This window comes from Panthera leo, chromosome B3, assembly GCF_018350215.1.
Source record: "Panthera leo isolate Ple1 chromosome B3, P.leo_Ple1_pat1.1, whole genome shotgun sequence".
In the NCBI taxonomy this organism is placed as follows: Eukaryota; Metazoa; Chordata; class Mammalia; order Carnivora; family Felidae; genus Panthera; species Panthera leo.
This window is the reverse complement of record NC_056684.1, coordinates 34,441,997-34,468,739: the sequence shown is the minus strand read 5'-3', so window position 1 is coordinate 34,468,739 and position 26,743 is coordinate 34,441,997. Positions and strand designations below refer to the sequence as shown.

The window sequence follows — 26,743 nt, the reverse complement described above, 5'->3', positions numbered from 1 at the left end:
GACGTCGGCTCAGGTTGTGATCTCACAGTTTGTGAGTTCGAGCCCCGCGTCAGGCTCTGTGCTGACAGCTCGGAGCCTGGAGCCTGCTTCAGATTCTGTGTCTCCCGCTCTCTCTGCCCCTCCCCTGCTCATGCTCTGTCTCTGTCTCTTTCAAAAATAAATAAACATTAAAAAAACAGTCTACAAAGTTTTTAGCGTAATAAATATATATATACACACACACATACACATGTATATACATACACACGCACACACACACACACACATACATGTATGCACACACACACTGTAAGTGTCTCCACCGTGAGCTCCAAAGTCTATGTGGGCAGCCCAGGGGAAACACCAACTGGGGACAGTCAGCAGCTGGCTAGGCAAAACCTTAACATAAAGTTATCTGCTTTTGTTTATTTATTTATTTATTTATTTATTTATTATTTATGTAACGTTTTGTTTATTTTTGAGAGCACGAGCGGGAGCAGGGGAGGGACAGAGAGAGAGACGGGGACAGAAGATCTGAAGCCGGCTCTGTGCTGATAGCAGCAAGCCTGACGCAGGGCTCGAACTCACGAATTGTGAGATCATGACCTGAGCCGAAGTCAGACACTGAGGCACCCAGGGGGCCCCAAGGTATTTGCTTTTAAAGGCTGCCTCTGGAAATCGCAGGGCTTCATTAGTAGAGATGACCTAGCAATTACCTTTTCGTGTTTTGCTTTCATTTTAATTGCATCAACGTTCTTTGTGTATCGGCTGTGAAGCAGGCAGTGTGCTAGACACAAAAAGGACTGACAGGTGAAGGAGGCGTGGTCTTTGAGGACTCCGTGTTTCCTGAGGAAGTAGCCCCCGGCTGACCACCATGATGGAGCTGCACCTGTCGGGGAGCAGAGGGTATGGGAGCACAGGGGGGCAGCTCATTCTTGGGGAATCAAGGGAACTTCGTGGGGAAAGGTACTTCCTTAGAGGAGGGGTTTGCATTTCTCGGGTGGGAAAGAGCTAGAGAGTACTTTATGGATGGGCTGTGGCAGGGGTTTGGTGACACAAGAGGAATGAGAAAGTCTCCTTGTTCTCCAGGGGCTCATGCTGGTGGGGGAGGGGAGAAAGACAAGCAAACAGCCATTTACAAGCCCAGGGCTCTCTTAAGGGGGATGCCCAGGGCATGGAGAGAAAGGAAAGGGAAAGAGAGAGAAGGGAGGGAGGGAGGGAGCCAGGGAAGGCTTCACAGAGGAAGTGATGACTGAGCTGAACTAGGAAGAAGGATTTTAGCAGAGCTCAAGAGCGAGAAGGGCGTTCCTCCAAAAAGCAAACTGTAGGGGCGGAGACCTGGAGGCTTGCGTGAGCTTGTCAGGTTCTGGAAGTCGTCAACAGTCTGATGGGGCTGGAGCACAGGCTGTGGATGAGGGAATGTCCACAGGCTCCTTTCCAGGGAGGGACTATCAATCAAGTAGTCCTAAAGGGATTGCACTAGAATTTCTTTGAGAAAGACAGTTCCTGTTCATACAGATGACCAACCCTTTTCCATTTAAAAGCGTGACGATACTTCCCGTGTATAGTCACTCTGAATCTCTCCTTAATGCCTTTGTCATTTTCAAATGGCTATGCCACCCCCTATCTCATGTACATAAATCCCTAGAAGCCAGGGTTACTGGTCAGGAGCTAAGGCTTGCTTCTCTAGTTTTGCGATAGTTGCATTCGCTTCCTATTGATGCGGTAACACTTAACCGTAAAATCAGTGGTTTAAAACAGCACAGATTTATTCTCCAACAGAATAAATCTTCGGAAGCCAAAAGTCTAACATCAAGGTATCAACAGGGCTGGGTTCCTTCTGAGGGCTTCAAGGGAGGATTTGTTTCCTTCCCTTTCTGGCTTCTAGAGTCTTCCTGCCTTCCTCGGCTGGTGGGCCTTTCTGGCCATCAGTGCACCCCTCGCCAGCTTCTGTAACTGGCATCCTCCTCTCCTGCTTGGAAAGACCCTTGTGATTACACCGCACACACTCAGGTAATCCAGGATTATCTCCTCATTGTGACATCCTTAATCACATCTGCAAAGTACCTTTGCCACATGAGGTAACATTCACAGGTTCTGGCAGCTAGGACGTGGGCATCTTGGGGGGTGGTGGGAGCATTATCCAGCCTACCGTAATGTACTTGCCTTTTGGGCATCTCAAAAATACCCTAGCGATAGGACAGTTTCCGTGCTAGCAGGACTGCTGGCCACTGCACCACATTGTGTCTGGTAATTTCCATGGGAGATTCAGCTATGCTGTTTCCCAGAAGAAAAAGAAGAGGAAAAATGAGGCTTTCCCCAACCCTCCCTTAAGTGTTCTTCTTTGGACATTCAGTATTAATCAAGGACAGTGACAGCAATAAAGTTGAAGGTAATAGTTGCCCGAGGCAGCTGGTGTTGAATAAAGAGCTCTGTTTTCCAAATCCAGAGTCCAGGGTCCAGTTCCCAATTCTTATGAATGCTTTCATCTTCAGGCCAGTCACCTCCTCAGCCTTACTTTGCGTGTCTGTGCCGTAAAGGGGCCCTATTCCATCCGTTAAGGTCTCTCGTTCAATATTGGCACATTACGGAGGTTCATCTAGGGTGATGGAAAGAGAAGAAGGCGGCTGGAAGACACAGTCCTCAACCATGTTCCCAAACACGCTCAGGAATGTGATGGTTTTTCTTCTCTCTAGATACACCAACATCGTTACCCTCATAGCAGGGGTTTTTCGTAAAAGTGCCATCCACATGTCTGACCTCCTCTTGGTGGTCTCCCCCTGGGGGTCGGCCCTTTTCTATTGAAAGCATTCACATTTCTTACCTCGGAGGGAGAAAGCCCCAGGCTGGGAGTCATTATATCCCACTTCCTGTCTGCTCCATCATCTGCTAACTGGATGACCTTCCGGAATCACTTAATCTAATCTATTAAATGTGGATAATTGTATGTCCCTTGTCTACCACCTAGGCCCATTGAGAGGGCCAAAGAGGTAACAGCTGTACAAGTACTTTGAAAAATGTAAGCTATGTTCTAAAAACAACATGGCTTGTTTTATTGTCATTGTCATTTTATTGTCGGGCATCTATTACTTAAAGTTTTATTATCGTCACTGTCCTTGATTAATACCGAATGTCCAAAGAAGAACACTTAAGGGAGGGGTGGGGAAAGCGTGGTTTTTCCTCTTGTGTTTTTCTGGGAAACAGTATAATCTTTGGGTTTTAGAGCCTTCTGTCTCTTTCTGTAATTTCTTGTATGTGTGTGCACATGTATGCATGTGTGTTTGTATGTATGTGTTTGCATGTGTGTGTGTGTGTGTGTGTGTGTGTGTGTGTGTGTGTGTGTTTGCTTGGAAGGTCCATTCATTTAGAAACAGGACAGACAGGATCAGGCCTAGATCACAGGCTTTACCTACCCTTTTCTGCCTTCCTGGGGAACTATCCCTGACTGTGGGTAGGAATCGTTTGTTTTTTCAGCTCCTCCTTTTGTACTCACTTTCTTGGAGGTGATTTGCATCTCATCATTAATAACTCTGGAGCAATATGTTATTTCTGTCCTGAGGGCCCCTGGAGCCGAGTGGACCCCTTCGTGATGCTGGATGGGCAAACTTGCTATTATTAATTAAACTTCAGGAAGCCACATGCCATTCTCCTGACCCTCCATCGCTACCTAGGGAGTCTTGTTACATACAGGGAGGCAGAAACCACAAGGCAGGGAGAAGGGAAATCTTTGGCCTTGTCTGCATTTCTCCTTGGAAAACCTCCCCCGTGATCTTGGGCAGTTAGCAGAGCAAAGCAGGTACATCTGTTTGAAATGCACACTCTGCATTTTTGGCATTTTTTTTTTCCTCCTGCAGGGAAATTTTGTTTCTTTACCTTCCGAAGCAGGATTTCCACTTAGTTCTTGAATTGTTTGACAAGAGGTTACCCGTTGATGCTAACCAGATAAATGGTGTTTTAATACGCTTTGGTTTCTAAATCAGAAACCTTGGCCCTTTTCAGTGAGAGAGCTTTGTAGCAGAGCTGGGCCCACTGGTATGTATGTTTCTGCCTGTAGGTTAGGAAAGATTGGAGCCAGATTTTAAGCTTGAGTTACTCTGATCTCAGACAAGGCTCCAAAGAGCCCTTGTTCATTTCTTGTGGCATTTCATTAAGTGTCAGAAGTATTTCATTAGTTATCAGAACAGAGATCACATTTGCCATAAGAATGCTGCATTGAACTTCCTCCAAGTCATTCATAACTCCAGGTTCCAGAAGAAAGATATGATGGGCTACGGAAAAAATCTGACTACAATATGTGTGTCCCAGAAAGGGGATCTCAACTTTGCATCTGGGACCCCTAGGGCTTCTCCTTGGATGCATGCCTGGTGGCAACTTGAGATGCCTTCGTGTGAGGACCGGATGGGGGACACATTCTGGATGCATGGGTTACTGTCGTCTCCTTCTCGGATCCTCCTTGCACATTGCTGATTCAGCTGTTGTGACGATAACCGTCTTATGGCACCTACTATGTGCCACGTCATTTACATGTGTGATTCGAGCCTCAGCCAGCCCCATTTTACACTTAAGGGTCCCAGGCTGAGGTAGAGAAGTCTGTGGCATCATGCTCCTGAAAGGGGCAGAGTGGGATCTGAATGCAGGCTTGCCTGACCTCTGTGTCCCCAGTCTTTTCACTGCCACTCCAAGCCCATAATGTGTACCCGGGTGATTCACGTGTACGTGAGAGGGTCTAGGGCACAAGTACTGTCTGTGGCCTCTCTGTTGGTCCTCGTGGCGAAGCGCTAACAGCTCCTTACGGGCTTTTGGTTCCCCTCTGTTAGCAGTAACAAGAACAGTCACAAGCAATGTTTACTGAAGGTTCCCAGTGTGTCATAGGCTGAATAATGGCCCTCCCAAAGATTCCAGGTCCTAATTCCTGGAGCCTGCAAATGCCAACTTCTTTGGAAAAAGGGACTTTGCGGGTGTGATTAAGTTAAGAATCTTGCGATGAGGAGCTCAGGCTGGATTGTACAGGAGGGCCCCAAATGCGACCCAGAGTGTCCCTCTCAGACATTGGCAGGGGGAGATTTGATGCCAGGAGAAGGTGATGTGAAGACAGAGAGAGGTTTGAGGATTCTGTTCTGGAAGATTGGAGTGTTGGGGCCACTAGCCAAGGAATGCTCAGCCGCCAGAAGCTGGAAGAGGCGAGGAAACAGATTCCTTCTCCCCTAAAGCCTCCTGAGGGAGCACACAGCCCTGCCGACTTCCCATTGATACTGATTTCGGACTTGTGGCCTTCAGAAGTAGGAGAGACTGAATTTCTGTTGTTTTAAGCCACCAGCTTTGTGGTAGTTTGTTATGGGAGCCCTGGGAAAACATGGTATATAAGGAAGGGCCCTGATGCATAAAGTGGCCGTATGTTCCATTTTTTAAAAAGTTTTATTTATTTTTGAGAGAAAGAGAGACAGAGCACGAGCGGAAGAGAGGCAGACAGAGAGGGAGACACAGAATCTGAAACAGGCTCCAAGCTCCGAGCTGTCAGTACAGAGCCTGGCATGGGGCTCGACCTCGTGAACTGCAAGATCATGACCTGAGCCGAAGTCGGAAGCTTAACTGACTGAGCCACCCAAGTGCCCCGACATAGTCCCTTTTTTATATGAGTAGAACTCTGTGCCTAGAGAGACGAAGGATGAGCCGTGGGTCCCAGAGCTAGTAGGCTGCAGAATAGTAGGGACTCCAAGGAGAGTCTGGCTCCTAGCCTGTTCTTCACCATTTTGTTATTCTCCCTTCCTGCCCTCACTCCTTTCTCACTCCAATGCCCCCTAGGTCAGGCCTGGGTCAAGATTAGGAGCTTCCTTTTCCTCTTCATGGTTTGACTTTGGGACTTCGGGTGCACGATATTGTCTGTATTCCCTTGTCAATCTTTTCCATACAGAAACATTTAGTCCCCCGTGGGCCACGTGCACCCAGCAGCAGTGAGCTAAGATTTCCCTTTCCCTCAGTGATTGGAACGCAGGTCATTGGGGACTGGTGCTGAAAATGATTCCTTTCTGGATTTGGAGGGAAACAGTAATTTCTTCCCCCTGTTTTCCAGTAAATTCTCATTCCAAACAATCCATCCCTGTAATCCTTTGTGAATGGCGTTCGGTATTTATAAGCTGTGCTATATTGCAGCTGTTTGAGCTCCGTAAGAGCTTACCATTCATTCATTCAGTAACATTTGTTAATATTACAATAATATCCGTTCACGCAGACTCACAGCTCGGACAGGTTGTTTCATGTCTTGTAGACTCAGTTTCCTTGTGTGTACAATAACAGTAATGACCCACCGTGCCGTCTGCAGTGGTGGGTAAGTGGGATAACATACGTGAACCATTCAGCAGGTGTTCCGTAAATCATCGAGATCTGAATACTGAATTTATTTAAATACATGATGCTGAATATCTTGGGGGTTGGAGTAAGACTCCAGAGAAAATCCCTCTTTCTTCCAGTTAACGGAGAGTGACAGGCCTACAGCCAAACACTCGCCCTCGTGCAAAGAAGAAAGTGATGCATCTTCACACGTGGTTATTGCGCTTGAAATAGCTCATATTTCTTTATCGTAAGAAAGGAAAACAATGAAGTGGTGTAAGGTATGTGGGTACATAGAAAGTGGTTGTTAACAGCACCGGAAAGGCATCTAGAATAGGAGAGAAATGCCATTGCTAACTTCATGGGCCTTTCACGTTAAAGAGGGTCAAGAAACGCAAGTGGCATTATGGTCACGATTGCTATTACATTAATGAATTCAGCAGGACATAGAGCAAATCATTCTTCAGCCTGCTTCAACCTTCCAGGGGTCAGCCCCCGGGGCAGGGGGCACTGTTTGAGAGTCCCCAGGGGAGAGGGGTTAGGAGCTCACATTTGCTTAGCACCTGCCCGGGGCCAGGCACCGTGCCCCGCAGGTAATCTCATTTGGTTTCCCCTAAGCCCCTGTAGTCCTGGAGGACTGCTCCGGTTCGGATTACATCCCACGCCAGCAACTGGTTGGACTCCCAAGAGGACTCCTCTCAGTTAACGCTGGAAAAATGAATGCATTTACTGTTCTTTCACGCAAAGCTGGCTCCGTACCACTCAGCCCACACTTGGCTCTCCGCCTTTGCGGTGGCCCTCACATGGCAAGGTCGGAGGCTCTGTGTCCCTCACCTTCGGGAAGTGCGGCCACCGTGGTAACCACCGTTTTCGGGGTGCCACTGTGGGCCGAGCCCTTTGCTAGTCACTTCAGCTTTCTTATTTCATTGAATCCACACGGCAGTCACGTGAGGTAGGCCCTCTTGTCCCCATTTTAGCGCTGGGGATGTGATGTGGAAGGACTTGCCCCTGATTACACAGGGGGGCTGATCTGGCTTGTTGACGGAACACCTGGGCTTTCTACCATCCCATCTTAGCACTTTTGTCGTAGTCGGTTTCTTGCCCTCCTCACTCTTCACGGATGCCCTGCCTTACTGGGCAGGGCCGTCATCTTGGCTCCCAGCTCTCTAGTGTTAACTTAGCCTTAGCTGGACACGCCTTTCTGTTGGACCTCCGCTAGTGCATTTTTCGCTTTTATGTGAGTCCAAAAAGATTCCCGATCCTCTAGGCAGATTCTTTTCTCCACTGGGAGAACACACTGGATATCAAGCCCCAGATGTCCTTGTGCGGTGAATACTCTGCTCACCTGTAAGGGGTGTCCTGGGGCCACTGCACACCGTTGCTTTCCGTTGGTCTGATACTGGTTTGCTTGAACACCCACTCACTTGTCTTTATTCCACCCTCTCTGAGCCCACGCTGACTAAAAAGCACCTGCCGATTGGTCCTGGAAACCCAAGATCACTCAGATGCACAGCAGCACCAGTGAGCGCAATGATGACTTATTCTTAGGGACACTTGGCTGATTTTCAAACACGATACTCGAAACAAGACGGAGCAGCCTGGGGATGACATCTGAAGCAGAATCTAAGTCCTCTCCCGGGTTTGCTCCAGAAGGACTGGGTCTGTTCTGAAGGCTTCTCCTCGGTTTTATTTTTAGGGGTGTGTGTGGGGCAGCCCTATGGGCCTCACCTCCTAGGAGGCCAGCAGATGGGTCATTGGGGACAGGGTCTTCTTGAGACTTGGCTTCCTGGTACAAAAAAGACCTTTCAAACTCACAGCTGCTCTAAAACCACCTCTCTGCTTCCTTTACTGGGTTGCTTGCTTCTGGGGTCCTCGTAGTGTTCCTGAATCCATTTGTGAAAAGACCTCTTTCCTTTCTCTTGTTAGTACAAGTGTACCTTCTCCTTCTTCTTCCCTCTGCCATCCCTCCCCCATTTATAAGCCTTCCAGATCCTTCTTCCCGGAAGACTCAGAGCAAACCTGTCCTCAGATTCTCATGCTGGTCTTTAAATGCAGGCCTTAAGGACTTCCCGAAGAACAGCAACAGATCCGGCCATACTGGCTAACGTACGTGACGGTGTGTGCCACACAGTAGGCAACCAAGAAAGCTTTGGTTTTCATCATCTTAATTTTTATTTTGTTAAGCGGTCAGAGTTTCGCCTCTTACCTCCTGCAGATCCCAGATAATGCATTGCCTGGAACAGCTCTGGCAGGAGTTTCAGTCTTCTGAACTTCCAAGAAGACATTTGCACTCAACCTAAACCACTTGCTCCCAGCCTCTTTGAACTTAGCACATGCTATCCTTTCTCCCTTTGGCAGGCTGCATTGCTCACAATGGAGCAGGGTGAGTTTCAGGACCCCGGGGCTCTCTTTCCAGTTTTAGGCAGCAGACTCCTTTCTGTCCAGCTTGCCTTGGATCACGTGGCTCCTTGGTGAACACGCGGGTCTGCTCTCCAGCTGCTGTTCCCTTACATTTTCCCTCCCCTGGAATTTGGGCTCGCGGGGCTTTCTAGGTGGTGGCCAGTGGTAACTGACTTTCAATTTCACCAGCCTCCTTTGCTCCCCACCAGATGTGTGGGGCTGTCTTGCTTTCTTGCTTAGAGGAACTCAGAACCTTTTCATCTCTACTAATTGACCCACAGAGCTAGGCTTTATTGGCCCATTGGTTAGAACGTGGAGCAGTTAAGCTGTGGTCTCTCACGTGTGTTATCTCGACAGATGTTCCCAGAGTGCCTGGGGTCGGGGCTGCTGCTGATCTCGGGGATTATGCACACAGGGTCAGAAGGTGACACACCTTGCCCTGGAGACCCAGAAGACTCGTGAGGGAGCCAGGCCCCTTACCTAAGGATGTTACTAAGATTCAGTGTTCCTGCTACCCCGATGGGTGTGTGGGCTGCCCCCCCCCCGCCCCTGCAGAGGTCTAACTGTGTGGGGTAGCTCAGGGGAAGCACATGAGGCACTGATATTCATGTTGAGCTTGGAAAGCTATACCGGCGCAGAAGTAGGAAGTGTAGAATTCCAGGTGGGGCCTTGGAGACACAAGAGCTCTCGGTGTGTTTGGGAGGCATTAAGTGATCTGTTGTGCCTGGAAAATGGAGGGTTGGGGGCAGGAGGCGGACATGAAGATTGGAGTTGAATCTGGTACGACTGAGACCAGATGATGAAGAACACGACATAGGACCTACTGATTTTCCTTAAAACCTTCCAGATTTGAACTTTATTTTCTAGGCCGAGCTGAGCCACGAGGGTTGTTGTTGTTTTTTTTAAAGTTTACTACTTTATTTTGAGGGTGGGGGGAAAGAATGCGAGCAGGGGGAGGGGCAGAGAGAGACTCCCAAGCAGGCCCCGAGCTGTCGGCGCAGGCCCCAGTGCGGGGCTCGATGAGGGGCTCAATCCTGAAATCAAGACTTGGATGTCCGACTGACTGAGCCCCCAGGCACTCTGAGGGTTTTTTTTTGTTTTTTTGTTTTTTTGTTTTTTTGAAATAGAGGGTAATGGCCAGGGCTGTGTTAAGAAACATAAATCCAGTGGAGAGAGAAGTCAAAGTGCATGAGCTTGCTGATCCTGACTTGGGTACCTGATGGGTGGAAGTGGTGTTAGGCAGCCTGGGAATATGCACGGGGGTGTTTGTCATCACCGAAAGTACCACATTGGGCATCACTGTCATTGCTACTCCTTACATAGACTGTGTTGCCCAAGCACGTCCAGACTCTAAAGAAGCTCCCTGCATGGACATCAGGCTGGCGATGGCCTTCGAGGATCTCAGATCTTCCTGGGAGTGTATGACCTGTCAGTTATTGACAGTGACATTTCAGAAGAACATTTGGTTCCCTGATGATTTCTGCCCCCTCAGTCTTTGAGGCTTAAGGCCTATTTATAAGTGTGTATTTTATATCCCATCAAAATGTCTACATGTTTAAGTTCCTCACTTCCTTTCTCTTTGTAGTGTTGTGTATTTAGCAGACATAGCCTCAGGGAGGGTTGTGAGAGGAGGTTTCTGTATTTGCTCCTTACGATCCTCCCACATCCATACACAGACACGCTTTTAAAAATGCAGTGGAAAAACAGTTTAGCGTCTTTCTTTTTTATATTGCTTTCATATATTGAAAGCCTGTGCAGAAGGCAGAAAAAAACATTTTTTTACCTTTTTATTTTAATGCCAATGTGGGTAGCACATAGTGTTAGTCTCAGGCGTACAACAGAGTGATTCAACACTTTCGCACATCACCCACTGCTCATCACAACAAGCGCACGCCTGAATCCCCATCACCCATTTCACCCATTCCCCCACCCACTCACCTCTGGTAACCATCAGTGCTATACAAAGTAAGAGTGTTTCTTGATTTGTACCTGTCTCTCTCTCTCCTTTTTTCCCTTTTCTTGTTTGTTTCTTAAATTCCCTATATGAATGAAATCATATAGTATTTGTCTTTCTCTGACTCATTTTGCTTAGCATCGTACTCTGGCTTAATCCATGTCGTTGCAAATGGTAAGATTTTCGTTCTTTTTATGGCTGAGTCGTATTCTATTGTGTGTATATATCACGTCTTCTTTACCCATTCATCAGTTGATGGACACTTGGGCTGCTTCCGTATCTTGGCTATTGTCAATAATGCTACAATAAACAAAGGGGTGCATGCATCCCTTTGAATTAGTGTTTATTTATTCTGTGGGTAAATACCCAGCAGTGTGATTGCTGGATTGTAGGGTAGTTCTACTATGAACTTTTGGAGGAACCCCCATACAGTTTTCTGCAAGTGGCTGCACCAGTTTTCAGTCCCACCAACAGTACGCATGGGTTCCCTTTTCTCCACACCCTTGTCAACACCTGTTATTTTCCTGTGTTGTTGGTTTTAGCCATTCTGACAGGTGTGAGGTGGTATCTCATTGTAGCTTTGATTTGCATTTTCCTGATGGTGAAGGATGATGAACATCTTTTCATGTGTCTGTTGGCCATCTGGATGTCTTCTTTGGAGAAATGTCTGTTCATGCCTTCTGCCCATTTTGTGATTGGATTATTTGTTGTTTCGGGGTGTTGACTTTTATAAGCTCTCTCTATATTTTGGATACTACAGAAAAAACATTGTTCATGGTAGTACAAAGGATAAGAAATGACAAATGAGTCCGCCTCAGCTCCTCCCCTTTGGGTCTGCCTCTCAGTGGAAATCATTCCCCAGGTTTCGTTTGTACCCTTCAGGAATGTATCCTGCATATACGCATTTTCATATACTTGATACATTTTTTTTCTCTCTTCTTTTTCTTCTTATTACACAGACAGGAGCATGGATACCCTCGGTTTAGTGTCTTCTGTGTCTTGTTGTTTTCCACCTAACTGTGTTTTGGAGACCATTCTGTATCAGTATATATGCATCTGCCTCCTTCTTTTAAACAGCCTCATAGTCCTCCAGTGTCTACGCACACCGTCATTTAGCTCCTCGTTCTCCCGCTTAAGGACGCCTGGGTTGTACTTCAAGCATGTAATTTATAAGTTACAACACAGATATGCAAAATGCCATTTATTTTTCTATAACCAGACGTGGTTCGTGAGCTCCTGTGTCTGCTGCTGTAGGACAGCTGCCAGTTTTCGGAGATTCGGATGCTCAGACACCGCATGTTTAACGTGATCGGTTCAGGGCTTAGGCTTAGTTCAGTCAGGATTCTCCCCATTCTTTGCATTCTACCCTTCTCCCGGGGCATGGGGGGGATGTGGCTCCCAGATGAGGGGCTCCTGTGCAGTCTTGCTGAGGGGAGCAGGGCGTCTGCTGTGTCTCAGCGGCTGCCTTCCACCCTTTGCAGTAAGTGCTGCTAACGTCCCACAAAGGATCCTCCGGGATGACCCCTGGGGTGAGCCCCTCTGCCATGACGCCTCCCTCCCACGTCCTGCTCAGGTGCTCCACGAAGCTGGCAGGTCCCTTCCGTCTCAGGTTCCTACATGCATCTGGAGTTTCTATTGTACCCAACCCCAAAGCCGGAGCACTGTGGCCTAGTCTCTCGTCACTGCCTCTCATTTCCTTCCTCCTCTGCCTGCTAATCGAACTCTTAATTTCCTTTGGTTTGAGAAGATAACTCCAAGGTCATAGCACCTTCTTCACATTCTACAGTGTAAACTGTAAGCCTGCTCTCCATGCCCCAGTCTTCGGCTCTTGACCAAGCTCAGCTTTTCAGATTCTCCCCTTATGGTGATCTTTGGGTTTTCTCTGGTGCTGTACTCAGCAAGGTCATTCCAGAAGCACTATGTGGAAAAGAAGGGATTACTAAGAGGGTCTAATGCACTGGCTGGTTCCTGGAAGCATTGTCCTACCAGGGTTGTTTCTGGTGTCCTGCCGGCTCACCAGGGCTGACCGTGGACCCTTGAGCCCCTGGCTCTGTGTACTTCTATAAGCACATGAGGACATAATTCCTGGGCACCTGGGTGACTCAGTTGGTTGAGTGTCCGACTTTGGCTCAGGTCATGATCTCATGGTTTGTGAGTTCAAGCCCCACATCGGGCTCACTGCTCTCAGCACTGAGCCACTTCGGATCCTTTGTCCTGCTGTCTCTCTGCCTCTCCCCTATGCACACTCTCCAAAAATAAACAAAACATTAAAAAAAAAAAAGAAAAGATAATTCCTAGGTATGATTCCTACTGCCTAGCATCTTTTAAAATGTTTATAAAAACCTCTGAAAAGATGAATTTGGTCATACCGATGGATTTTGGAAAAACATTTCACTTGATAGTAATTGCAAATGACATTGCCCTCCCCTCTCCCCCAGCTTAAGGCACCAAGTGGAAATGCTTTGTTTCCTCAATGAAGGGAGAAAGGGAGGAAGAATGTGCGTATTTGGGGGTTTGGTTTGGAGGCAAACATCAGATGCAGCACCCGACCCACTCTCCCCCCACCCCCCCCCACCCCCCCCCCCCACCCCCCCAGTTTGTAACCAGGAGTCTGTGATACTTAGCTTTGTATTTCTTCAGGCCTGTCTTAGGTGTGGAGACAGGCCAGCTAAATGTGCCCCCAAAACATTGGCTTGGTAAGAGTTTGGTTTTGATATATGATAGCAGCATAAAGTGCAAAGGTGGCATAAAGGACTCCTTGAAATCATGTGGAGACTACTCATTAGATATAGTAGGAATCGGTAGGATCTCAGGCTTTCTCAGAAGCATCTGGTGCAGGGACTTCCAACCACCCCTGCTTCTGTCCACCATCTCCAGTAGTAAATAACCTCCCATCTCACCATCCTCCCTCCCATCTTCCCTATGGAGAAATTGATTTCTGCTTACCTGGCCATTCAACTCAGGTACCTAGATGCAAAGGAATGCCACTTCTCTCAATGCTGTGAAACCCATAGCCTCCAGGATCAAGCAGGGCAAGGAGACCTTCCTCTGGAGCAGGGGTAGTTGGCCTCATTGTGTGCTCCCTTCACGGAGGTCCAGCTTCCCCAGAGCGCACAGGCTCAGACTCCTGGGGTTCCTCACAGGCCAGTGCCAGGGGCTGCTGGTCTGCTGGATACAGCGGCCCCTGTGTGGTTCATGTTAGCACAGCTGAGAGAGGCTGAGCCCCTCACAGGGACTTGTCTGAGCTCTAAGGCAAAACAAAAGGGGAATAAACATGGAGAGTATAAGAAATACAAACAGCCTGGCTTCTGGAGGGCAGACTCCTCTCTCTCTGCCCATCCCACTCTGTACTGAGCAAAAAAGTGGGAAGCCATCCTGTAGCCACAAGCAGCTGACCCACAGCCTTGCCTGGGTGGCTCTCCAGCTCTGACAGTCATGCATGGCACACCCTTGACCCCATAATTCTTCCCTCCTTCGGTGCATGAAGGCCGAGTCCCAGCCCCTGCTGAGTCCCCCTTGACATTCTGAGAACCTGTTCCTTCTCCAGGTATTTGATACCAGGAATGACCTCTCCCGGTGGATGAGACTTTTATTCTTACGTAGAGGGAAGTGGTCGTAGCCTCAGTGCCACCATAGTTTAACAGTCTTTTAATAAAATGTAATATTTCATATAGAAAAAGTTAAACATGCGTTAATGGGAAGGGGGATTTTCCTTCCTTTGGCAATAGTGGTTTGAGTCACTCGTGCATTTGTTATTTCGGTGTTTCAACAGTTACTCAACACCTACCGTGTCATTGTGCCGGGTTCTAGAGATACAAGACACATAAGAGGTATCCCTGCCCTGTGGGAGCCTACAGCCTGGAAAATTAAGGCAGACTAAACAAGTCAGCCTTGTAAAAGATGATTGTGCTGTGACACTTCCATGGGGTCCAGTGGAAGGACAAAAGAGAAGGACCTCGATTTTATGCAGCGAAGGGATGGGGTGGAGTTTGAACCGGGGAAGGCATGACTCAGGAAGTGGTGCTTCAGCTGAGTCTTGAAGGGGGAAGAGGTAGTTAGTCCAGAACATGGTGGTGGGGACGGCGGCCTAGAGAGGAAGTGGCATGAGCAGAGCGTGGGGAATCAACTGGGCTGGTCCACTGGGAACCTCCCCGGAGCGTGGTGGGGGTGGTCCATGGGGTGCCAGGGCCATGACCTGGGAGATGTAGCAGAGGCCGTGTTGTGCAGGCTGGGTGGCAAAGCCCAGGAGTGTGGACTTCAAACAGACATGTGGGGAGACTGGAAGTGCCAGCCGGCTTCGGGGGATGGTGTGGTACTTGGGCGTGAGACAGAGCAGTGGTTTTCACTTTGTGGTCCTCAGACCACTAGCATCGGCGTTGCCTGGGGACGTGCTAGAAACGCAGATTCTCAGATCCGGCCCCAGATCTCCGCTGCCAGACTCTGCAGATAGGTCTGCCTGTTTCAGCAAGACTTCCTGGTGATTCCGATGCTGCCCAGGTTTGAGAATTGCCGAGCTGGAGACTATAGGAAGAACTAAGAGAACAGTGTTATAGGGCGAAAGATGATGAATTTGGGCTCGAATGTGTTGAGTTTGCAATGTCTTGTGGGAATGCATAGGTGGAGCGTGATCCCAAGACCCACAGCATCGGCATCACCTGGGAGCTTGTTATAAGTGCAGAATCAGAGGCCCACCTAGACCTCCTGAATCAGAAGCGGTATTTTGACAAGATCCCCAGGCGATTTGTGTGCATGTCCCAGGTGAGAAGCAGACTCTAGTCTGGAGGTCAGTGGGGTATATATGGCTGATACTCAGGAGAGGGGTCTGGCCAGGCAGTAGAAATATGGGGTGGTGTCTGTGCTCAAATCATCACACTGGCCAGGACTAACGTCACAAAGCTGTACAACATCACACATAATGAGGCCCTGGATGACAGCCAGCCTGTTGTAAGGAAAACATTATTTGCAGCCGTTATCTCAAGAAACAACAGTTTCCCCAGACACCCACAGTAGGTCATTGGAAGAACCAGGACTGGAACCTGGTGTCAGAGCCCTTACGGTCAAGTTCTTGTCATTAAGCCGCCCTGTGTGGGAGGGAGGCTCCGCATTCACTTATGTTGTCAGTGCTCGAAAAGCCAGCTAGCAGAGAAAACATTACCCATCATGCTCAGTAGATGCTCATAGAATCCACTCCACACAGGTTTGTCCACAGTTGTTGAAAGAGATGATAGAAAACAAAATGATAAAAACTGCTTTCAGGGGTGCCTGGGTGGCTCAGTTGGTTAAGTGTCTGACTTCAGCTCAGGTCATGATCTCGTCCATGAGTTCGAGCCCTGCATTGGGCTCTGTGCTGACAGCTCAGAGCCTGGAGCCTGCTTCGGATTCTGAGGCTCCCTCTCTCTCTGCCCCTCCCCTGCTCATGCTCTGTCTCTGTCTCTCTCTCTCTCAAAAAATGAATAAACGTTAAAAATAATTTTAAAAATCTTGCTTTCAGATTCAAAAAGTGCATTCCTATTGGTAACCTCAATTCGCTCTTTACGACATCACTGTAAGTAGATAAGACAGGAGTTATTCATGGTCTAAGTTTTTATAATTAACATACCATAAAATTCATCATTTAAAGTGCGTAATTCAGTGGTTTTTATTATATTCACAGGGTTGTGCAACCATCACCACTGTCTAATTACGGAACATTTCCGTCACCCCGCAAGGAAACCCCATACCCTTTAGCTGTCACTCTCTATTGTTCCCTCCCCCAAGTCATCACTTGATGGACATTTGGGTTGTTTCTGTCTCCTCACTGTTATGAATAAAGCTGTTATGTACATTCATGTGCAAGTTTTTGTGCGGACATATGTTTTCATTTCTCCTGGGCATATACCCAAGATTAGAATTGCTGGGTGATATGGTAACAATGCATTTGACTTTTTGGGAACTTCTAGATAGCTTTCCAAAGTGCACCATTTTACAGTCCCTTCGAGAATGTGTGAGGGTTTCAGTTTCTGTACATCCTCTCCAACATTTGTTGTTACTTGTCCTTTTTATTATAGCCCTCCTAGTAGGTGTATTTTATAGGTAAGAAAGCGGAGGGTACATTGTTTGCCAAGGTTCTTAGAGCTAGTAAATGGTCAAGCTAGAACTTCTCTTAAAAAAGCAAATACATGCTGTATGTTCTGTGTAGGGAAGGTATTGTTATCATCTTTGTTTACAAATGCATACAGGGTGGGACTGGGCCTAAAGTGGGGCCCTTGGGCCCAACATTTAAGGAGATATCACTGTCATATTCCACCAGCACCTGGACGACCCTTAAAGGTTTCATCCTGTGCCTCCCTGGCCTCATTCTAGTTCCGGCCCTGTTTGAAGAGACTGAAGCATCAAAAGATTGAGTAGCTTCCCCAAAGTTGCATTAGTTATTAAATGGCGGAGCTGGGGTTCCAATTCAGGAAACCTGGCTTCAGAGTTCAAGTCATTAACCACCTAGGCCTTCGATGTCCAAGCTGGGCCTTTTCCATTTCTTTCTCAAACCGGAGTTTCCAAAATTAGCCAGAACTTTGACGAGTGAGGAATCCAAAGTAAAATCCCACAGATGGGTTATGGGAAGAGCAAACAGAACTAACTGACCTCAGCCTCCCAGGTACCTACCACATATTCTCCCAGAAGAGCTAACTGACCACACGGTTTCCCTTGGCCACATCTGTGCTTATTATCCCAACTCTGCATAAATCTGCCTAGTTTTTGCAGGCCACCCTGCCAGTGGCCAGATGGACTCTGTCCTGGTGGGGAAGAGGCCATCCCGAACCATCAGGATGATTAGCTCTGGCCGCTGGAAGGAAAACACATGCTCTCTTAGCCCAGTGGGGGTGAGTCTGCCCCTGATTCCAGGGTCCCGAGTCAAGTATTCAGGAATCACATCTCTCATAATCACACCCTGACTGGCTGTTCATTCTCTTTAGCCTGTGTATCAGAGTTTGCTGGTCATTTTTTTTTTGAAACATCATCTTTCCAGTGGTGCTGCTGTTTGTGTGGGTTTGGGATGGCTCTGTGGTGTAGGCCGAGGCTCCCGTAAGGTGATGTGAATACAAAAATGTCCACCGGCACTTGTATGCCTAACCTCCTCGGGGTGATAGGCGGCCTTTGGAAAGACGCTCACTCAAGTCATCATGTTCTCCCTCTGCAGCCTCTGTTCCCCAAGGTCAGGATCAAGTCGGTCCCTAGCGGGGAACCTGGCCCAGGCCAGCAGACTTTGGCTATATCCCCAAAGCAGAGGTTTTTAAAGAAAATTTATGGCTGTCATCCTCCATCAAAAATGATCACTTTCGTGGTCACGTTCTCACCCTTCTGTTTGGAATTTCAATTCCTCAAAGCTATGGGTCTCTGGACCAGCATCCCCTGGGAGCTCATTGGAAATGCAGAATCTCAGGCCTGGCCCCACACCCGCTGAATCAGAATCTGCCTCCAACAAGATCCCTCGCTGATTCCAGTGCACCTCCACGTTTGAGAAGCACTGCTCCACGTGTCCTCATTTCTCTATTACCCTCAGCTGGGGTCTCCACCCAACGCTGGCTTTGAGGCTGGAATTTTTGGTAGGCTTTCTGATCTTAAAAAGAAAAGATGCACACACGTACAGAAATTCTTTCCCTCACCTTTACATGATGTCATTCATTTTACCTGGCCTGCCGCAAAAAAGAAAATGGCAAATTGCATCCAAGCTATATATTTTTAAGACTAACTTCTTAATTGCATCTCTCAAAGCAGCACACTGGAATCCAGCCCCCCCCCCCCCCAATCATTAACAGAGTCCCAAGTGTTGCCAAGACTAATCGAGAAATGCCGAAAGGCAAAATAAACACTGTAGTACAGTTTAATTCAAAACCATATCAGCCAAGAATGAAGGTGCAATTAGTGATAAAGATGTTAATAATTAGTTGTGGTCTGTTAAATTTTATATTCAGTGGTTACATAGAGTGAAGAAAGAATTTCCTCATGAGGACAGAAATTAATGTTTCACTTTGATTGCTATTTTAATGTGCTTATTTTAATGGGGCCATCCTGTAGAAACCCTTGGGCACATTTCCAATTTTACAGAAATGTAGAATTAATTATTATGGAAGCATATAATTTGCGAGCTGGAATGACCTTCGTGGTTATTAGATCCAGCTCAGACATTTTAGAAGTAAGTAAGAGTTGGATGATTTCTTCAAGTCCGTCAGTAGCGTATTGGAACCTTGCTCCCGAGCTCAGACCAGTGACAGCGAACCCTTCTCACATCCCTGCAGACGGGAGCACTTCTCCTGGCCTCAGAATCCCCAAATCATCCTGTGTTGGTGCTCCTGGGGCCTTACCTCACCTTGCATTATGTCCTGGTTGTTTGCCGTTGTGAGGTTGGGGGCTTGGGAAGCATATCTGATTCACTTCTGTATTCTTGACTGTTCCTGGCTCTGTATTTTGTAAACCATAGGTGCACAATAAATTTACATGCAGTATGATATGCAGGAGCTACTTTATCCCGTTCACTAGAGCTGACTGGGTCTTCATAGTGGCAGCTTGAAATCGGCCACGGTGGAAGTACTTACACCCTGGATGTAGACAGATGGCACAAATAAGGGCTTTTCCTCCCCCGGGAAGCCAGTTATTAAACACTTAGCAGCACACAACTGTTTCCATGATTTTTCTCAGGTCTCACAAGGCAACAGGTCTTGACGATCTAAAGATTATACCAACGTGGAGATGACCGTTTACCCACCGTTCAGCGTGGGTTGCCTCCAGAGTGATGGGGTAGCCAGTTATTCAACCTCTTCTAATTTCTTCAGGGATTAAGTTTGACCCAGTGCAAGTCAGGCCTCAGGACTGCACTAGAGTGTGGTTGCTTAGCTAAGCTCCACTTACCTGGAAAAGCTATTTGGGCATGAATGGTAATGGAAACCGGTCTGAAACATCAGGCACAGTTGAGTGAGAAAAAAATCCACAGATTATTTTCAGAGAAAACAAACGAACAGGAAGTTGCTGTGGCCGAAATTATAATTATACCCTTATACTTCTCAAAAATCCCTCAGTGGCTCCCTACAGCCTACCAACACACCCAAAGTCCCCGCTGTAAGTCACACACTGACCACAGCTTACCCTTCCGACCTCATTTTCAGCCACTCACATTGCCCACCTTTGTTGTACTTTCCAGCCTCTGTAAGAGCCTGTCTGCAGAGAGAGCCAGCTTCTGTGACGCTCCCTTCTTCCCAAATGCCCTCCCTCTCCCACCATAGGCTCCATCCCTACCTGGTCCCCTCTATCATGGACCACAGCATCTGGGTTAACATGAAACTCCCTGTGACTCTGTTCCTCTCCTCTTGTGTGTCGTTCTTTAGGAGCAGGACCCGCGGTCCCATCGGCCCTGGCAAGTACGGATATGGCAAGGCCCCGTACATCTTACCACTGCAGACAGACTCTGAACACTCGCCGCAGAGGCTTCGGAGGCAGAGGCCCTCGGCCCGGCATTCCAGGTCCCAGGGGGCATCTGGTCCTAGCCACGGCTATAGCCCGTCAGCCCACCGGGCTCCCCAGCACGGGCCTCTGTACCAGAGTGACAGTGGCCCTCGCTCTGGACTGCAGACCTCCGACGCCTCCCTCTACCAGATGCCTTTGACCCACGACGGAGGCTTTCCGGCAGCTTCGAGTCTCTTCCATGGCCCGGAAATAAGCAGCAGCCACGGCATGGGGGCCCACGGGGCAGCTCAGAGCTTCTCACAGCCTGCCCGGTCCACAGCCATTTCCTGCATCGGGGCCTATCGGCAGTACAAGCTATGCAACACTAACGTGAGTACGCACTGCCTCACACCGGGCCAGGAGACAGCTGCTGGTCCCCCTTCTGCTTGGCCAGCGAAAACACGGAAGACAGCACAGGCAGGGTCTTTTAGGCCATGTTAATGCCCCTCTTTATCTTCTCTCCCTTTTTCTCTCCGTGTATTCTCCGTGGATACTTCTCGTTTTCACCAGGTTGTCACTGTAGTAACTTAGGAGTAACTTCTTAAATTGCTCACTGACAATCACTGTTGCTACAGTGTCAAACATGTCAAACAACCTCCAGATTCTCAGTGACTTTATAAATGGGTGGCTAATTCAGGGCCAACGGTGGTGGTGCTGAAGAGTCGGGGGGAGCTTTGGCTCACATCAGTACCAATCCAGGAAGTCTCCTGCCGTCCCAGGTGTGAGCACTCTGGATATTGTATGCGGAGAAAGTCTGATCGTGAATAACTTGCTAAAGATTGCATAGCGGGGCGCCTGGGTGGCTCAGTCGGTTGAGCGCCGACTTCGGCTCAGGTCACGATCTCGCGGTCCGTGAGTTCGAGCCCCGCATCGGGCCCCTGGGCTGACAGCTCAGAGCCCGGAGCCTGTTTCAGATTCTGTGTCTCCCTCTCTCTGACCCTCCCCCATTCATGCTCTGTCTCTCTCTGTCTCAAAAATAAATAAACGTTAAAAAAAAAAAAAAAAAAAAAGATTGCATAGCTGATCTGTGGCAAAGCGACTTCTAAATGGAAACTCCCCGACAAGACTAAATGTGGTTTTTAAAAAAATACCAGTTTAAAGCCTGTATACAAAAGAGAAAGGGATAAGAGAACGTTTAAAGGTTAGATTTCCAAGCTGCTATATTTTTCATTAATAATTTAATCTACCTTAATATTCTGTTACTGGGTAACAGGACAGCTGTTATATATTAGCTTCAATTCTCTCATTAAAAATATATTTCCTGCTATAGAGTCCATAGAAATGACTTAATTTGTGATTTTAATAATTCCTCTGAATGCCTGGATTGCTTTCTAGCTTTTCTTCCACTGACAGACTTCAGGAATTATTAATTTTTGTAAAGCAGTCGTTTTTCTAAAGCCATTACTAATCAGTCAACCATTAAGTCTTAATTAAGCATCGTTGCTTGTCTTATAACAGCCCGGGTGCCGTGGAAGATGAAAGGAAGGTCATATTATCTATCTCACAGAGTTAGGAGGATCAAATGAGGTGATATTGAGAAAGGGCTTTATAAATTGAACAGAAATATTTGTGTCCGTGATCGGACGTGGCCCCTGTTCTTGAATATCTTTGCTTTCCTTTTAAAGTGAAATGAATTCATTTCTAAAGTAGAACACGTTGTCCCATTGACTTGTATATTTCTTAAATTTGAAGACCACATAAACCAGAAAGAGACGGAAGCAGAGAGAGGGCATTTGGCACGTATTTCTGTCACTTCGCCTACACTTTTCAAGCACGCATGGTCTTGCTAGACCTTTCCTGCCTACGGCAGGGCTGCCTCTCTCCATGTAGACGTTGTGTCCTCTCTGGGTGCTGGGATGACCCCACTACTAAGGACATTGACCTGCGAGGAATCTTAGACAATTCTGGTGAATTTATGACGTGGGCCATCATTTTGGCAGTTGGCAAAGTAACATCTCAAACCCAGGACAGAGAGGTGAATGTCGACAGAGGATCATACAGCTTTAGTTCCCTTCTCTTGGCTGCAGCATGTCCCACAGTGTCCTCCCCAGTGAACCCCATTATCCTGAGACCCATCCCACTTACCCTTATTGAGTGATGTCACTCCCTAGAGGTCCCATTACTGCCTGTCTTCTTCTTTTTTTTTAATTTTTAAATCTTTATTTTTGAGAGAGGGAGAGAGAGAGACAGAATGCGAGCAGGGGAGGGGCAGAGAGAGAGGGAGACACAGAATCCGAAGCGGGCTCCAGGCTCTGAGCTGTCAGCACAGAGCCCGACGAGGGGCTTGAACTCACAAACTGCGAGATCATGACCTAAACCAAAGTTGGATACTTAACCGACTGAGCCACTCAGGTGCCCTGTTTGTTTTTTTTTTCTTAATTTTTAAAAAATATTTATTTATTTTTGAGAGAGAGAGAGCCTGTCTTCTTTTTATAAGCCCATGGCTTCTTGGTACTTGGATCATCCCCCAAACATCATGAACACCTTAAAACTCTCTGTGTTAGGAGCCCCTAAGACCTTTACTGGGTTTGATGATTTGCTGGGAGGACTCACGGTTATGATTTTTTACAACAAAAGGATACGGAGCAAAATCGGCAAAGAGAAAGGCACACGGGGCAAAGTTTAGAGGAAACCAGGCACAGGCTTCCATTAGTCCACTCCCAGTGGAGTCACACAGGATGTGCTTAATTCCCCCAGGAGTGAGTTGTGACAACACACGTGAACTATCGTCTACCAGGGAAGCTCATTAGAGACTCTGTGCCCAAGGTTTTTATTGGGGGCTGGTCACATAGGCACCCTTTGCCTGCCACATATCAAAATTCCAGACTCCCAGCAGGAAAGCTGGCGTTCAGCATAAACTATAGCGCTTGTCCAAATAGCTTAGGCATAGTGAGTCTCTCTTATCACGTAGGGGGTGATGGAATCCCTTCTGAAATCCAAGCTCCCGCATGCCAGCCACGGACCAGTCTTGTAAGCAGGCCTGTCTGGAGAGAACTGTCTCAGTCCTGCTGTGTTGAGTCTTAACCTGCACACTTCCCATGTGGGTGCTCTGGCACCTTCGCATGGATAACCTCACATGGATATTTACATATCTGCCCCAATGGGCAACATGAAGAGATAGCATGAATCTACAAATTGTGCACATCTTCCTCCTCAAAGAGGAAAGAGGTAAAGGGCAGCATTGTGAAAAATCATACGAGTCTAATAGGGAATACAGGTTATTTTATGTCTTTCAAAGATGTAAAAAGGAATACGTGCGTTTAGAGATCTCTCCCAGTTCCTACCTGGGAGAAGAAAGAGAAGGGAAAGTAGGCCAGGGTGGGTTGGAAACATCCCCTGATTTCAGAACATCATCCCATAAACTAAGTGCCCAGTATACCCCACCCAGGTTCTCAATGGAATGTCCTACTTTCTAAGACTACCCTCACAGTGGAGGTCTCAGTTGTGAGGTATATAGTAATGCATCTACGGGGAGGTGTGAATTAGGGGAAATGGTTTTGCAGGCTTCCAGATCCCAGAACGGTGTCTCATCACTGATCACCATCCCCTCCGCCCTCAACAGCCTTGTGGTCCAGTGGTGAAGAAGCCCAGTGCAGCAGTGTATAAATCATTGCACTTGGTGCTGGAGCACTTCATGAGGGGGAAGAACTTTGGGAGCACAAAGGAGGAGGCCACTGGGTTGGGGAAGACTCCACTGAGGAGGAAAAAACTGAGCTAGGCTTCTAAGGGTGGCCAAAAAAGAGAAAAGGGCAGTCTGGGGCAAAAGAAACAGCTTAAACAGAGATGGGGAAGCAGGATTATGCCAGAATCTCAGGTGCCATGATGCTTTGCCAGGTTGTAGAGACCCTCCTTCCTTTCCCTCTCACATCCTCCTATCCGCTTCAAATAATCAATCTTTTTTTTTTAATCTTTATTTGTTTTTGAGAGAGAGGGAGAGAAAGAGCACACATGCATGTGAGCTGGGGAGGGGCAGAGAGCGAGGGAGACACAGAATCTGAAGCAGGCTCCAGGCTCCACACTGTCAGCACAGTGCCTGACGCGGGGCTGGAACCCATGAGCAGTGAGATCATGACCTGAGCCAAAGTCGGACGCTCAACTGACTGAGCCACCCAGGCGCCCCTGAATAATCAACAAATAATGGGGAATTTGTTCTTTGACGTCTCGAAATACAGAGATTTCACATGGGTGTTGCTTGACTTTCATACACGAGATAGATGCTTGAAAAACTTTTAAAACACAGTGCAGAGGGAGAAAGCAATTCTAATCCACTGGTTCAATTGGATGTTAGGCTGCAGGGCGGTCTAGGATAGCGGGCTCAGGAGCCAGCCGTGCTAGATGTAAGCCCCAGTTTCCTTGGGCAAGGGCGCTTAACTCCCTGGGACCATCTATGAAGTAGGGGTGATAATAACACCAACTCCATAGTGTTGATCATGTGCATAGGGAGCTGACACGTTGTTAGGAAATAAAGTGTTCTGACCTGGATGAGTGAACACGCTTGTGTGCCTCTCTGGAGCTGGGAGTGGAGCACAGTCTCCCCATGTCAGTTTCCAAGTGCTTAGTCATGAAACTGGATGAAATGGTCAGACTTGCTCAGACTCCCCTTTTGTCCTCTGGATTAGCTGGGGTTCAGAGTTCTTTCCCTTCCCCAACAATAAAACACAATTGCTGAGGGCCCCAACAGGGCAACTGTGATGTAGATTCGGTATAATCACCCTAGGGTCAGGTGTAAAGGGATGAGAACGTAGAGCTATAGATTAAGTTCCTGCCAGTGAATGCTTTATACCCTCGAATGTGTGTGTTTAATGTGAAGCCTTACCTTGGGATGTCATCTGGGAATATTAAGCATTCTAGTGTGTCTTTAGGATTGTTTGACTCTTAGTAAGATTTCCTCTATGAAATAATGTAAAATCAATAGTAGATGCAGTACTAAGGATCTCGGAATGTAGGCTTTAAAGAAAAGGGAGAGTTTTTTTTTTCTTGTTTACATTGTTGCAAACCCCAGTGTAGATATAGAATCTTATGGTCTTTTATTTTTAATTTTTTAATTTTTTAATTGTATTATTTTTTATTTTTAATTGTATTATTTTTTAGAGAGAGAGAACACACGACAGGGAGAGAGAGAGAGAGAGAATATTTTTTTTTTAATTTTTTTTTTTAACGTTTATTTATTTTTGAGACAGAGAGAGACAGAGCATGAACGGGGGAGGGTCAGAGAGAGGGAGACACAGAATCTGAAACAGGCTCCGGGCTCTGAGCTGTCAGCACAGAGCCCGATGCGGGGCTTGAACTCACAGACCGCGAGATCATGACCTGAGCCGAAGTCGGCCGCTTAACCGACTGAGCCACCCAGTCGCCCCGAGAGAGAGAATCTTAAGCAGGCTCCATGCTCAGCTCAGAGCCCAACACGGGGCTCGATCCCACAACCCTGAGATCATGAGCTGAAATGAACAGTTGGATGCTCAACTGACTAAGCCACCCAGGCGCCCGGAGAATCTTAAGGTCTTTTAGAGCAGGCTAGAGATGTCAATTTTAGACATCTACTGGTACGACATGCCAGATCACTCACTATCGTAGGTTCTTGTTGGCATCCAGAAACACAGCATTGATATCGACAGTGGGATCAGGTGTTCGGCTGTGGGTCAGGGACACTGGGATTAAAGTAAGCTCTGGCTCTAGGTGGCTAAGAGTCCAGTGGGAGAAAGAGACTCCTAAATAGGTAATGACAAGTATAGAGCATAAACACCACTGCACATGCTGGGTCGACACTCTGAAATCCCTGGACAGTGGAAATGAGCCTGGCCTGGCCTTCTGGAGAAATGTAGGCCATCCAGGTGAGGGGAGGATTTTCTGGGAGGAGGGAGTGACAGGGGTTCCCATAGGGGCTCAGGAGCCAGAAGGGGGTCTCGGGAGACCTCTTGGTGGAGCCAGAAGCTTTTCCTGCGAGCGGTGGCTTCCCCTGAGAGTTTCTCCTGAGGAGTGAAGGGGCAACATGGGGAGGTCTGGTTTATCCACAGCCCTGCGCTTTCTCGGCTATGGCTAAAAATAATGAGTGCTCAAGGAATCGAGTAAATAGGTTTCTTCTTCGTGGAAGTTCTTTGAAGGCCAGGGCTTGGAAGCAAATGACCTGGAGTCTTGGTAAGAGTAAAACAGGGGAAGGAGGGAACCAAGGGGCAGTCCCTCTGGTGCCTGAGGGATGCAGTTAAAATCCTTCCTACTAGCTGTTTTGGGGGTTCATATTATTATTTGCTGATACATTAACAACCAAGGCACCTATGCCCTTTGTCTGGGAGGCTTGATGTCTCTCTCCCCACCTTCTCTTCAGGGCTCTGAATTCAGCGCTTTCTCTCCAGGGAACAATGACACTCCTGCTCCTTCTGGTGAAGGGAGGCTGTAGTGAGTCAGCTGGTGCAGGGGCAGTTTTGGGGTTATGATTTCAAAGTGCTTCGCTGCCAAAGGAGACGTGATCCTGACTTTAGACAGAGTGCACTTAACGTTATGGGGAAAAACCCCTGGGGCTAAAAGCAGCTTTTAGCAAACACGGATGTGATGAGTTCTGGTATCAGTGACTCCCCAGTAAATTTCCCTAGAGTGGGACTGACTTCAGACAAT

General features: G+C 47.7%; 1 protein-coding gene across 1 annotated transcript in view; it reads left to right on the top strand.

Moving 5' to 3' along the window:
- The window catches only part of THSD4 (thrombospondin type 1 domain containing 4), a 543,647-nt gene that overhangs the window by 69,268 nt on the left and 447,636 nt on the right, over positions 1–26,743 (top strand). Inside the window, exon 4 of the mRNA XM_042941521.1 lies at positions 20,017–20,464. Within this exon, the coding sequence (XP_042797455.1) occupies positions 20,017–20,464 (448 nt within the window). The remainder of the gene's footprint in view (positions 1–20,016; positions 20,465–26,743) is intronic.